The following is a 14,347-nucleotide window of genomic DNA, read 5'->3' as shown; positions in this document are numbered from 1 at the left end:
GTGGTTTGGCAGCATATGGCAGATTAGACTTGAAGACATGAGAAGGGATACTTATTTCAATGTTCCAAGCGAAAGGATTTGAGAGCCTATACTTTAGTAGTAGTGGGAATTCAATGAAGGGGACAGACTTAAAATATACTTCAGTAGAACTAATAGGAATTGTTGACCAATTAGATTTGAGGATGAAAAAAATGAAAGAGGCATATGAAACAAAAATTTCTAGTTTGGGTGACTGAGTGGTAGGGAAGGTCAGGTTTGGTGAGGAAGAATATTGAGGCCAGTTCTCAGATAGAATACATTTGAGGAAGCTGTAGGGCATCCAGGTAAAAACATCTAGTAGGCAACTGGAAAAAAAAAATCTTTTTAGGAGCTCAAGGAAGAGATCCAGAAAAGATTTAGATTTTGAAATAATCAGCAGATAAATAATAGTAGAGGCTACAGAAATGAATAAGATCATTCAGTTAAAAAATAAAGGAAGAACAGTGATAAGGATAAAAGTTAACAGAATATATATTTCAACTGGTGAAGAAAAAGAAACAGTAAAAGAGATGGAAAGATAACTGTCAAAGATTAGAAAGGCAATTAAGAGAAAGAATCTGAGAAGTAAGGTGTGAGGAAATCTCAGTGGAGACAAGCAATGTAAACAGATTCAGCAGGATGAGAATTAAGAAAGAGACAGTTATGGCACTGTGACAAAAAAAAAAACAAACACAACATAACAAAGAAACCTGGATTTATAATCAAAAGACCTAGTGTTGAATACTTTGCCATTTTCTGTATGACTTTGGGCAAGCATCATTGCATCACCACTGTAGAAGGTGACTTATATTGACCCACAGAGTTGGCTGTGAAAGTGAAAAAAGGTGGCATAGCATGGTATTTTATAAAAACTATTTTTTCCTGTCCCATACTTCTTTTTACTGAAGTATAGCTGATGTACAATATTATATGTTACAGGTGTACAACACAGTGGTTCACAACTTTTAAAGGTTATATTCTATTTATAGTTATTATAAAATATTGCCTATATTCCCTGTGTTGTATAATATATCCTTGTAGCTTATTTTATACATAGCAGTTTGTACCTCTTAATCCCCTACCTCTGTCTTGGCCCTCCCTTCCCCCTCCCCACTGGTAACCCCTAGCTTGTTCTCCATATCTGTGAGTCTGCTTCTTTTTTGCTATATTCACTAGTTTGTTGTATTTTTTAGATTCCACACATAAGTGATATCATATAGTATTTGTCTTTCTCTGTCTTATTCCATTCAGCATAATACCTTCCAAGGCTATCCATGCTACTGCAAATGGTAAAATTTCATTCCTTTTTATGGCTGAGTAGTATTCCATTGTGTGTGTGTGTGTGTGTGTGTGTGAGTGCGTGCGCATGTGTGTGTGTATACACACACACACACACACACCAGGGCCCCTGGGCTGGAGAGCTCATCGTGGGGCTCAGAACTTACTCCTATGGGAGAACCTCTGCAATGTAATTATTCTCCAGTTTGTGAGTCACCCACCTGGGACTATGGGACTTGACTATATCATGAGTCTGCCCCTCCTACCCATCTCATTGTAGTTTCTTCTTTATGTCTTTAGTTGGAGGAGATCTTTTCTGGTAGGTTCCAGTCTTCTTCATCGATGGTTATTCTGCAAATAGTTGTGATTCTGTTGTGCTTGTGAGAGGAGGTGAGCTCAGGGTCTTTCTACTCCTCCATCTTAGCCGATCTCCCAAAAACTATTATCTGCCACTAATAGTTAAATTCAATTTTAGTCACTCCGTAGAGAGAAGCCACGTTGTAGTGAGTTAAGTAAATAGACAATGAAGAAATAGAGTCAGCCAGTACAGATTACTCTAAGAAGCTTGGCTGTGAAAAAAAGAACAGATGAGCTAACGCTTGAAGGGGAGCTAAGTTTGAAGGAATATATATATATTTTTAGGATGAGAAGATCTGAACATATTCTTAAGATGAAGAGAAGGAACCAATAGAGAGGGAGAGGATAAAAATGCAAGAGAGAGCCCTTACCCCTCCCATGTTGTGGGAGAGGCTAGTGGGGGTAGGATCAAGATAATGCGCAGAACATAAACTCTAATAGCAAACACCTCAACTAACAAATTAGGGTAAAAAATGTGATGCTGACATAAAAATATCCTAATTTGAACAGTCAAAAAGGAAAGGATCATAAAAATCTTGATATATCAGATCAGTTGGGACAGTTTCAAAGAATAGCAGGTCCCTCTATGACTGGAATAAACAGTTTTTGTCTTGGGTTGACAATGAGCATTAATAAGGGTGAGGAGATGGGTTTTGGGGGAGACATGGTAAGTTCAGTTTTATACAGAGCGAATTATCCTTATCTCCTCCCTCTTTCTTCTCCCACAGATCCTATCAGTCACCAATCCTACTGATTTTCCCTCCAAAATATATCCTGAATCCATTTCCTTCTCTCTTTTTTTAACTAGTGATGTTCTAGTTGAAGGTCTCATTATCTTCTGCCTGTACTAGCACAATAGATTCATATCTGATTTCTCTGTCTCCAGTCTTGCTTCCTTTACATCTAGCCTCTGCATAGCAAAGTGCTTTTCTCTAAAATGTCCATTATGGAAAATAAAAAAATCATTCCCCACTTAAAAGCCTTCTGTGCCTGCCCAGAGTTCAAGTTCCCAACTTGACATATAAGACCTATTCACCATTGTCTCATCTTTTATCTTTCTTTGTCTCGCACTTTATTTTTTATTTTTTTTTACAAAGTTCTTTTTTTTTTTAAAGTTTTTATTGAATTTGTTGCAATATTGCTTCTGTTTTTTTTTTTTAATGTTTTGGTTTTTTGGCCCAAGGCATGTGGGATCTTAACTCCCTGACCAGGGACTGAACCTGCACCCCCTGCATTGGAAGGCGAAGTCTTAACCACTGGATCGCCAGAGAAGTCCCCTCCCACTTTATTTTGCATGAACAAACTACACTCATGTCACCCCATATACTACATTATATCATGCTATTTCCTCTGAATGGAATACTATTTCCATGTTTCTTCATTTGTCTGACTGTGACTCATTCTTTTAATTCGATTTGGATGTCAACTGCTGTAGTTCCCTCCTCCCCCAGCTCCTTCTTCTTTTTAAAAAATATTCATTCACAGATATTTATTCTGTGGCTGGTATGTACCAGACACTTTATTTTATTTTGCTTTTTATAAATTTATTTCATTTATTTTATTTTTGGCTACATTGGGTCTTCGTTGCTGCATGCGGACTTTCTCTAGTCGTGGCGAGCGGGGGCTACTCTTCGTTGCGGTGCATGGGCTTCTCATTGTGGTGGCTTCTCTTGTTGTAGAGCATGGGCTCTAGGCATGTGGGCTTCAGTAGTTGTGGCTCGCAGGCTCTAGAGCACAGGCTCAGTAGTTGTGGCGCACGGGCTTAGTTGCTCCATGGCATGTGGGATCTTCCCGGGCCAGGGCTCGAACCCGTGTCCCCTGCATTGGCAGGCGGATTCTTAAACACTGTGCCACCAGGGAAGCCCCTCAGGCACTTTACTAGGTGTTAGGGCTACAGAGGTAGATGAGGCAGACAAGCCTTTTGCCTAAAAACATTCTTGAAGGTTATAGCACCCTTCCCCCATACATGTGCTCCCCTAGTATCTTATGCTTATCTCACTTTTCTCATTAGTTATATAATATGAAATTTTCAGTTTATATTCATTTGACTAGCACATAGTAAGTATTCAACAGACATCTCTGTAACCAAAAATATAAATCAATAGTTTTAACATTAACTATATTTTAAATTTCTTTTTTTGTTATTCTTGGAATACTCCTCCTGCTCCTCCACTATCTACTGAAGATTGGAAAACTCCTAAGGAACCTGGGTCCAGGGGGTCCCTATACTGTCCACTCAAGCATCCGTGATGAGGCGAGATAGGTACCTAGCTAGGTACCCAGAAATATGGGAAGGTCATTGAAAGGGGGCTCAGGAGCAAGGGGAGGATGGGAAGAAAAGAAAAAATATTAAATTATCATAAGGAAAATGTATTTGCAGGGCTAGAAGGAGGATGTAAGAAACAAAATTCCCCCAGTTAAAGAACACATAACTACAATGCATAAAATTCAAAACCTGAATTTAACTGCTGGTCTCAAGTATCTTCTTCCTAACTCAAGGCTGAAGACAGTCAATACCAAAATGGTAATTATCTTGAAAAACACAAAGTCATATAAGAGAAGGGTTAAAACCAGAAGAAAGAAGCAGAACCACTGGGTGGAAGCTACAAGGTCACAGCTTCCAATTTAATATAAGGTTGATATCAACAGACAGAGATGCTCAACAATGGAACTGGTTGCCTCATGAGGACAGAACCCTGCCACTGGAGATAAAACACAGATACATTTTGAGTGAGCTCCTTTAGCACACAGACTGTGATCCTAATGTTTGGCATGTAGAAGACATTAAAAAAATGTTTAAATGAATGAGGGATGAATGGATGGGAGAGTGTAAATCAAATTAAAAAAATCCCTTCCAGTTTTATAATTCTGTGACAACATAAAAACCAAGTCACAGCTTCTTTCCCATTTCTCACCAGTCCTCTGGAGGAAGTGGTATTTACAGTTAGCCAGGGAAGGAAAAATAATGGACTCATCCGAGATAATCAGATTTAAAGATATTCCCAAGGGTGGCTGTTTTAGTTTTGTAAAGCTCCCTAACCTTATTCTACATTCTTCCATAATTAACCTAAAGTGTATGCCAGCCTCAAAAACGCTAGTCCTCAATATATGGCATTGACTTCTTTCCACTGAAGGGATTGCCCATATAACACATATAATGGTGAGGGTGAAAAAAGGAAATAAAATGAAGTGAAACAGTTAACTGTCATCTCTCAGAGCATAGAATAATTAAGAATTTTGGGTGGAGCTAGTTGGCTCCCTTTTAATGTTAGCAGATTTATCCATTAAATAGTTGACACATAACGTACTTTAGTCATTAAAAATATACTCAAGCACTAGAAGGAAATATTTCAATAAATTATTTCTGGCAACTTCTGCCAAGCAATGAAACCCTATCATTTTTCCTTTCATGAGGAATTAGTGAGATAAAGTGCTGGAAAAAACGGTGTGGGCTCTTTAAAGGAAGTTAACATTTTTAGAGTCTCAAGGAAACAGTACAGTAGTATTTGTAGTAGGGAGAAAACCTCCCTTCTTTGTGGATTTCCAAAAACCGAGTAGCAAACTATCATTTTCACAGGATGATCATAGACTAGAACTTCACTTATGCAGTCCTTTTTCTCTTTCACATATTTAAGCGATATAAGTACATATTCAGAGGATGGCTGCAGAAGTCCTGTGGCAGCTTCCATAATGAATGTCTAAAATATATAAGTTTAAGTAAATATTTTGCAACCATATTTTGCATAGAATGTTAAGTGGGAAAAAGTTTTACTGGACTAGCTCAAGCTTTTGAATACTTGGATCAGGTACTAGCCTAAAAAACACTGGTATAAATAAAGTTTTTTGTACTATTTATTTATGACCTCTGTTGCATGCACTTTTTAAGTCATGGTGATGATTTTTCCTAGTACAAAATAGCAGCTTAATAAATACTTTTAAAACAGATAAACTGTAATATCCAGGCTCTCTTTCCCATTCCCTTATAACCAAAGTCATGGTCGGACACAGTGCTATTGTAGCCAAGGAAAATATACTGTCTTTTAATATAGTTCAGACCCACAAAGACACATGCAGGCATATCACATACACAAACATGTTCAATCTCCTTTTGCCCCTCTTTGTTTTTACAGCACCCTGTATGCACTGCCATCACTGCATTTATTACATTATGTCATTATTATTGGTTTACTAATCTATCACCTTTGACTGAGCACCTTGGTATAGGTACATTGTTATTCATCTTTGTTACCTAGTATTGAGGACAATGCCTGGCTCATAGAAGGTGCTCCAACTCAATGAGTTAAAGGACCTTCAGGATGAATCCTAATAAATGTACTCAACTATATGGTCAGCAGCAAAGAAAATTCCTTTGTTAACCTGACAGTTCTAAGTAAAAATTATGTCAGCCAATCCACCCAAATTCTGTCTGTTTGGAACATGAAACTTACAGAACAAGAAGGAGCACATTAGCAATAATCTTGCATGGAAAGTTTCTGCCTTTAAGAATTTACTGAGACTTTATTCACGCTACATTAACTTTATCTATTCACTGCTGTGGCAGATAAAAAAGAACAGGAAGTGGGCATGTGAGTGGAGGATAGGCCTTCTGTTCAATGAAAAGCAAGCAAACAGGCTTACCTCCTCGGATTGCTCCCGGGTCTGTGCAGGTGAAGATCTTCTTCCCACTGTAAGTCGATGGCACGGATAAGAGAGCCCTGATTCAGCAAGACACATCTGCAAAAAGTAGAATCCATCATTTGTAAACAAAATGAACTCATATTTCACAAAAAATTTTACTTTTCAGGTATTTTCTATTATTTCTGAAGCAAGATTAGAAAGTTCACTCTAGTAGCCTAGGCATTACATTCAAAGGAAGGCTTTGAAAATTTGTCCATATATGGATGTTACAACAGCAAGGCTACTTTTCAGTAGACAATAGACTGGAGCTCCAGGAAACTGTAACAAGCCTAAATAAAGCTAATCATATACACCTCCCCACCCCAGCATGTCTGTTACTTTTCTGATTAGTAGAATAACACCTCCATTTCCCAATTCCCAGGGCAGTACTTTATAAATCTATTTTGAAGGGTACTTGGAAGAGTGTTTGCAGAAGGCATTTAAAAAAAACAACACATTTCTATACATGGTAACAATGTCATTTATACTCTAATCAATATTAATCCACAATTTCAGATCATTACAGCTGGTGAGTCTATAATATATGTAAAGCACCTAGCACAGTACCTGGCACACAGACATTGTTTTATTACCATTATGATCTAAAACACTAACCAAATTTAGCCAAAACAATGAAAGTAATATATATTTATTTCTACTGAATTTTATTTTGGGTCTGATATTAAATAACTATTTTGAGATTTAAATTAAATTTAGGAAAATATGAATGCATATCACTTTTGTCTGCATAAAAGAATTAAAACAATATTAATAGCCAAAAGACGGTATTTTTCTTTGGTGTTAGTAAAATGGCACACATTTAATGTAATGATGATATACAGTGAAGTTCCTTTTATTATTATTAGAAATAAAATAGGGTATCCACTAGCACACTGAAAGCATTCATTGTAACTTTGGGGGAGGTGTGAATTAAATTGATATATGAGGAAACCCAAATATCTGTAAATTCATAGGGACCAGACACAGTAGTTGGTCAGTCCTAACTACAATTCAAACGTGTTATAATTAGGCTAATTATCTGAAGACAAATACTGGAATGGAAAATGCAAATGTCACCTAAATATCCAGGTATTTTCAATCATGTGTGGTGTGTGCTGTCATATAGATTATACAGATAAAAATCATGTGTTTTTTTACTGTTACCTTTCCTTTAGTCTCAGAGGTTTTTGTTTGTTTGCTTTTGCACCTAGATATTTTGGCATTGTACTTTACAAATGCTAGAAGGCCTGATTAATAAAATAAATAAATAAAAGCAAAACTGCAATGACTGTCATTTCTATTCAATCATATCCATCAAAATTATTGTCACAATTAGCTCAATTTATTTCATTTCAGTACAAATAAAAGCAAAGCTAAGCTGGATAAGAAGCATAGGCAAAATTTCAAGACACGCTGCCTTCATTTTTTCATTTGAAAAAAGTTCTCCTCCCTCACTCTGAAATCCTCTGGTAATGAAATAGTAATGATGGTAAATGTCACTGACAATCAGAAGCAGTGTAGTGTAATGGAAAGAGAACTGGAAGAGCCAGAAAAACTCAATTTAAGTACCGCCTAGCTTTCTGATCTTGGAAAAGTCATTTCTCTGTTCTAAGCTAGAGTTCCCTCTTCTATTAATTGAGGTGAGTAATCCCTGCCCTAACTACCTCAATGGACTTTTGAAGGGGTTAAAAAGAATAAGATAAGAAAAAATGGCTTTGAAACTATACTGAAATAGGCAGAAGAGCTGTTATCACTCCAACGGTCATTATTTTTAGGACCTGGCGAAGAGGAATGGTGATTAACTTCCACTGTGACTACCTTTGCATACAGCCCAATCGTAAATTAAAAGAGGACATATTTTAGGAGGAGCTGGAGGAAGGCGCTCACTAAAAGCACATGGTCCTACAAATGGGCTGTCTCTTTAATGGGCTTGTCTCCACAGTTATCAATATTAACCTTTCCCATAGCTACTAAAATTCCTGAAGATAAGAGGACAGTGGCCAGCACTTTCTCCTTAGTCTATAGCTGAACAAGTAGGCCTCACTCTACACTGAGGAAATTAAAGGGTCAAGAATTTCTATGTGCCCAGCATTGATTAAATATAAGGCATAGTGTCTGTTTTAAGGGAACAGATATACCAGTCGGGGAGACAAGAGATACACATAGGAACAGAGACAGAAAAAGGAATACAAATGAGTCAAGCTGGGATTATATCACAGTCTCAGTAGAGCTGGGGACCCCACTGGAAGGGACAATAGTTACTTAGAGAGTGATTTCAAGAAGTTAGGGCTACAGTAAAGGTTTGCTGGGACTCATGACCAAAGCTATAACAGATGTGAAGTCAGAAGGCGGATGTTCCAGGCTGGCTAAAGCACTCAACGACAATGGGCAAAATCGCTTAGAATTTCTGTACTTCAGTTTTCTTACTTAGAAAATGGTGTAATACAATTGATCTACTTCTCTCACAGAGTTGGTATGAAGATCCAATAAGATAATGTATGTGAAATCAAATGGTTATGTAACTGTAAATAACCAATATTATTATCATTGTAGTATTTATTTTGCAAGAAATTAGAAAAAGAAATTTCTAGGTTTGTTTGACTAGAAATTTGCAGGTTTGTTTGATTTTATAGTTGAAAATTTACATTTAGATGTACATACATGATATTAGTTAATTAACCTCTATATAATGGTAATCTTTCAATCACAAGATTGCTTTAACCTACTTTCTCACCAACCTCTCCCAATCCTTAAGTATCCAGAAGATTATACCCCCAGGTGTGTGGCAAGTATGTAGAATTAAACAGTAAAATAAAGGAATCTTGACTTTATCCTATATTGAATTTTTGAACCCATTTTGAATCTCTGCATCTGCCATGATGGGAAGTCAAAGAATTAAGTCTAATATAGCCAGAAAAAAACTGAATAAAGAGTTGAAATAGATTTTGAAATGAGTCACAGTCCTTCACTGTACTAGGTTAAAGCAGTTTTTCCCTGGAAAGTAACACTGTGAGTTATACTCTTTCGTTACCTACTTGAACTTGCATACTTAAACACATTGGTGGGGTGGAAAAATTTGTAAACTGGTAATCTCTAGGAACAGAAATACTCAATAAAGGCTTTCTATATAAAGAACAATGATCCCCATTTGAGCGAATACCATAAATTTAAGCTTGAAATTATACTGGAAATAAACACAGGTCTTGGCTATGTAATGAATAAGAATACAGATAGTATTTGTAACCGAAAAGTGGAGAGGACAAAAAAAAACCTGTAACTCTAGCGTAACACTGTAGAAGGTTCTATGAGGGCAAGAACGGGGCCTGTCTAGTTCTCTCCTAAGCTTATCATTAAGAAAATTGTTAACAATTCCTACAGTTGAGTGAAAAAAGAAAAATATCTCTGAGATTAAAATAAATGGCTCTAATACACATGGAAATCAGATATGAGTATTATGAAACCTAAAAAATATAAATTGTAGGAGAGACACAGAATCAAAGAAATTCCATAAGACACTTATATACCTAAAATACCAAAATATAAGATTAGGTCTTATCTAAAATTCTTTCTCCGAAAAGGTTGCCTTATATTTGTGTTTACAAAGGTTCTCATATTACAGAGTGCTCCCTCAAATACTTTAATTTTAACTACAATAGACTGTTTGGGAAAAACAAATTAGCTTGAAATAACCCTTCCCCTCTCCTGTCAATGATGCTTCAGGTGCTTACAGAGCTCATCTGTCAGAAATGGTTAATAAAGGAGACAAGGATATTTAACACCAATTTCACGATTATTCTTAGAGGTATAATCTCACAACTGCAAGTGTTGGAAGTCCTTATAAATAAGCCTTTAAAAGATATTTTGAATAATGTCTTGGGAAGATGATGAATATACACCTATAAGACAGATGAAACTAAACAAATAAAAAACAAAAAAGCCATAGCTGCCCTAATGATACATAACAGAGATAGTATTAGACTAGTACTTCCTCACAGGGTTGGGATAAGCCTGAGCTAGTATGTGTAAAGCATTAAGAACAATGCCTAGCCTACAGTAGATGCTCCACAAACGCTCTTTTTGTTATTCTGTGAATGAGTACTTGTGGCTTGGGATAAAATGACCAGTGAGAACATAACACTGATTCAAAATAATGCTAAATTAATGAATTAATTTGACAAGTATATATTCTACTACGTTAACACAAAAAGCTTATATATTTTAAACTGTTCAACAAACTCCTCTTTACAAAAATAAGAGACTTTACGGTATTTACATTTTAAAAATAAGACCACATTTTTAAGCATGATAGCCACAGTAGGCAAGAATTCAAGCTGATTCTTCTTGTCAGCTGATGACTGAAAGTGTAACAGGGAAGAACAAATGTGACTCCATATTGGATCTGTTTCTTTTACTTTAACCTCTGTATTCTAACTGCTTTTTCTACAAGTTAGGAATGTTGCCTATAGCCTGAAAATATACATGATAGCCCATTCTCAAGGCTCTGACCTTCAAAGGTATAAAACTTTTCCATTCATATACAGATAAAAAGCTGCAGAACAGAAAATAACATTTGTCTTGTTGGAGGTTTACAGGAACACTGTGACTGGACCTATCTATGTGGACAGCTGCAAGAACAAAGGATTCCGGCACTAAGAAGCTTGCAACAATCAACAACACCCCTCCCCTTTTAGTATAAAAGAAGCCTGGATTCTAACTCAGGTGAGATGGTTCTTTGGGACACTAGTATACCATCTTCTCGGTCTGCTGGCTTTCCAAATAAAGTCACTATTCCTTGCCTCAACAACTCGATTTATTGGCCTGTCATGTGGTGAGCAGTATGAGCTTGGACTCAGTACCATAAGGATGTAAAATTTGTTTTTAAATTAGACTTGAAGAGGGCTTCCCTGGTGGTGCAGTGGTTAAGAATTCGTCTGCCAATTCAGGGGACAGGGGTTCGAGCCCTGGCCCGGGAAGATCCCACATGCCGCGGAGCAACTAAGCCCGTGCGCCACAACTACTGAGCCTGAGCTCTAGAGCCCGCAAGCCACAACTACTGAGCCCACATGCCACAACTACTGAAGCCTGCGTGCCTAGAGCCCGTGCTCTGAAACAAGAGAAGCCACCACAGTGAGAAGCCTGCGCACTGCAACAAAGAGTAGCCTCCACTCGCCGCAACTAGAGAAAGCCTGCATGCAGCAATGAAGACCCAATGCAACCAAAAATAAATAAATAGATAAATTTATTAAAAAAAAATTAAACTTGAAGAAAAATGACCAAAATCAAGTAAATCTGCAGTGTTAATAAATAACCTGAGGAAAATGCAGGCACTTAAAAAATTCTTGTGGATTGTTAAAAGCAACTCTTTCTATTTAATAACAGGAGACAGGTGAATGTAGCATGGACCTTTTGAATTAATAATACGCATTTAAAGTTGATCTATATCTTTCCATGAATTGAGAGTTCATTTCTTTTTAGTGAGGAATAATATCCCGTTGTCTGGATGTACCAGTTTATTTCTCCACTCACCTACTGAAGGACATCTAGGTTGCTTCCAGGTTATGGCAATCATGAATAAAGCTTCTATAAACATCTGTGTATAGGTTTTTGTGTGGACATAAGTTTTCGACTCCCTTGGGTAAATACCAAGGAGCACAATTGCTAGATCATATGGTAAGAGTATATTTATTTTTGTAAGAAACTGCCAAACTGTCTTCTAAGTGGCTGTACCATTTTGCATTCTCACCAGCAACGAATGAGAATTCCTGTTGCTCTACATCCTCACCAGCATTTGGTGTTGTCAGTGTGCTGGATTTTGGCCATTCTAATAAGTGTGTAGTGGTATCTCATTGTTATTTGAATTTGCATTTCCTGATGACATGTGATGTAGCATCTTTTCCTATGGTTTTTTGTCATTTGTGTATATTCTCTGGTGAGGTGTCTCCTAAGGTCTTTGGCCCATTTTTTTAACTGAGTTGTTTGTTTTCTTGTTGAGTTTTAAGAGTCTTTTGTATATTTTGGATAACAGTCCCTTATCAAATGTATCTTTTGTAGATGTTTTCCCCCAGTTTGTGGCTTGTCTTCTAATTCTCTTGAAAGCAAGGACTTTTAAAGTCAGAGTGTCCTGAGTTCAAATTCACTTCTGCTAGTCACTGTTCTACTATTTACTCCAATCAATACTTTATATCTCAAAGCTCAGTTTCTTCATCTATAAAAATGGATAATATTACCTCTCCTAACAGGCTTTCTGTGAGAATGGCGTAAAGAATACATTTGCCACACAGCAGATATTCCAAGTTAGTGAATACTTTTTTTTTTTAATTAATTAATTAATTTATTTATTTTTGGCTTTGTTGGGTCCTCGTTTCTGTGCGAGGGCTTTCTCCAGTTGCGGCGGCCGGGGGCCACTCTTCATCGCGGTGCGTGGGCTTCTCACCGCCGCGGCCTCTCCCGTTGCGGAGCACAGGCTCCAGACGCGCAGGCTCAGTAGTTGTGGCTCACGGGCTTAGTTGCTCCGTGGCACGTGGGATCCTCCCAGACCAGGGCTCGAACCTATGTCCCCTGCATTGTCAGGCAGATTCCCAACCACTGCGCCACCAGGGAAGCCCCAGTGAATACTCTTAAAATCTACCTGAAGTTTTTTTCTTTTCTTCTTATAGAAAGTATTTAGTATTTTCTTAGGAAGACATGAACTATGCCAATGATTCTCAAAGTGTGTTCTATAAACACAAGGTTCTTAAGAACCTTTTAGGGGTTCCACAAAGTCAAAATAATTTTCTAAATAAATACTTATATAGTATTTGACTTTTTCACTATGTTTTTTACACTGATGGTAAAAAAGCAATGGTGGGCAAAACTGCTGGTGCCTTAGCACAAGCCGAAGTAGTGACACTATATTGTGTCAAAGTCTCCAGTGCCATTTACTCACTGTAAAAATGCCAATTTCACTTAAGAATGTCGCTGTTGAATGGGCAAAAATTATTATTTTTAATTAAACTTGACTCTTGAGCACATGCTTTTTAATATTCTATGTGACAACTGGGAAGTATGCATAAAGCACTCACACTGCACAGCAGAGAATTAAGGTTGTGCTGAGGGAAAAGCACTTGTATAATTGAGTTGTGTTCTGAACCAGCTACTTTTTCCATGGAACACTATTATTACTTAAATGACTGGCAGACGAACTATGGTTATTCAGATTTAGGTATGTGACAGGATTCTCCTCCAAAATGAATGAAGCAAGCTTGTTATTTCAAGGCACAAGTCTGAAAGTATTAACTGCCAATGACAAAATTTGAGTTTTCAAAATTAAAAATTAAAATTTTGGAAAACCATCAGCCACCATGGACTCAATAGCTCCCTAATGCTTAAAGACTTTTCTAATGAGATCGGTGGTGATATTAGCAGAAGTGATTTTTTGATATTATATAATGAAATCTTGAGAAAATCTGTATAACATGAGAAAACATGTATAACTCATGTAAACATGAGAAAATCTGTATAACTCAGAGGACCAATACTCTCCAAATAACAATGAATGCATGACGTTGTAAAATCAGGCATGGATAAAGGATCTACTCAAACTGCAAGACAGACCAAGGGATACTGCTGTAACAAAGTACAAAAAGTACATTGATATGGCTCCAGATTCCACATTGAAACCAGCCTTCAGAAAACTATCACTTGTCAGTTTAGTATCAAAGAAGAATATTCACAATTATCTGAAAAGACTATTAAAATACTCCTCCCTTTTCCAACTACAGATCTGTGTGAGGACAGAGTTTCTTCATATACGTCAACAAAAACAACATATCAGAACAGGCTGAATTCAGAAGATATGAGAATCCAACTGTCTTCAATTAAGCCGGATGTTAAGGAGATATGTAAAAGTGTAAAACATCACTCTACTCACTAATTTTATTTTTTGGAAAATACAATTACTTTCCATAAGAAAATGCTATTTATCTTAACATATATTCAATTTATTATTGTTATCTTAAACATTTAATTTTTCTCAATA

General features: G+C 36.9%; 1 protein-coding gene across 3 annotated transcripts in view; it reads right to left on the bottom strand.

Moving 5' to 3' along the window:
• The window catches only part of FAF1 (Fas associated factor 1), a 485,610-nt gene that overhangs the window by 157,620 nt on the left and 313,643 nt on the right, over positions 1-14,347 (bottom strand). For all 3 annotated transcript variants that reach the window (XM_082429645.1, XM_082429644.1, XM_082429646.1), the window contains one exon: positions 6,292-6,387. In XM_082429645.1, coding sequence (XP_082285771.1) covers positions 6,292-6,387 — 96 coding nt within the window. The remainder of the gene's footprint in view (positions 1-6,291; positions 6,388-14,347) is intronic.

Source organism: Balaenoptera physalus (genome assembly GCF_965194825.1).
Source record: "Balaenoptera physalus genome assembly, chromosome: 1".
Lineage (NCBI taxonomy): Eukaryota > Metazoa > Chordata > Mammalia > Artiodactyla > Balaenopteridae > Balaenoptera > Balaenoptera physalus.
Note: the sequence above shows the minus strand (reverse complement) of the source record. Positions and strands in the feature narration are given on the sequence as shown.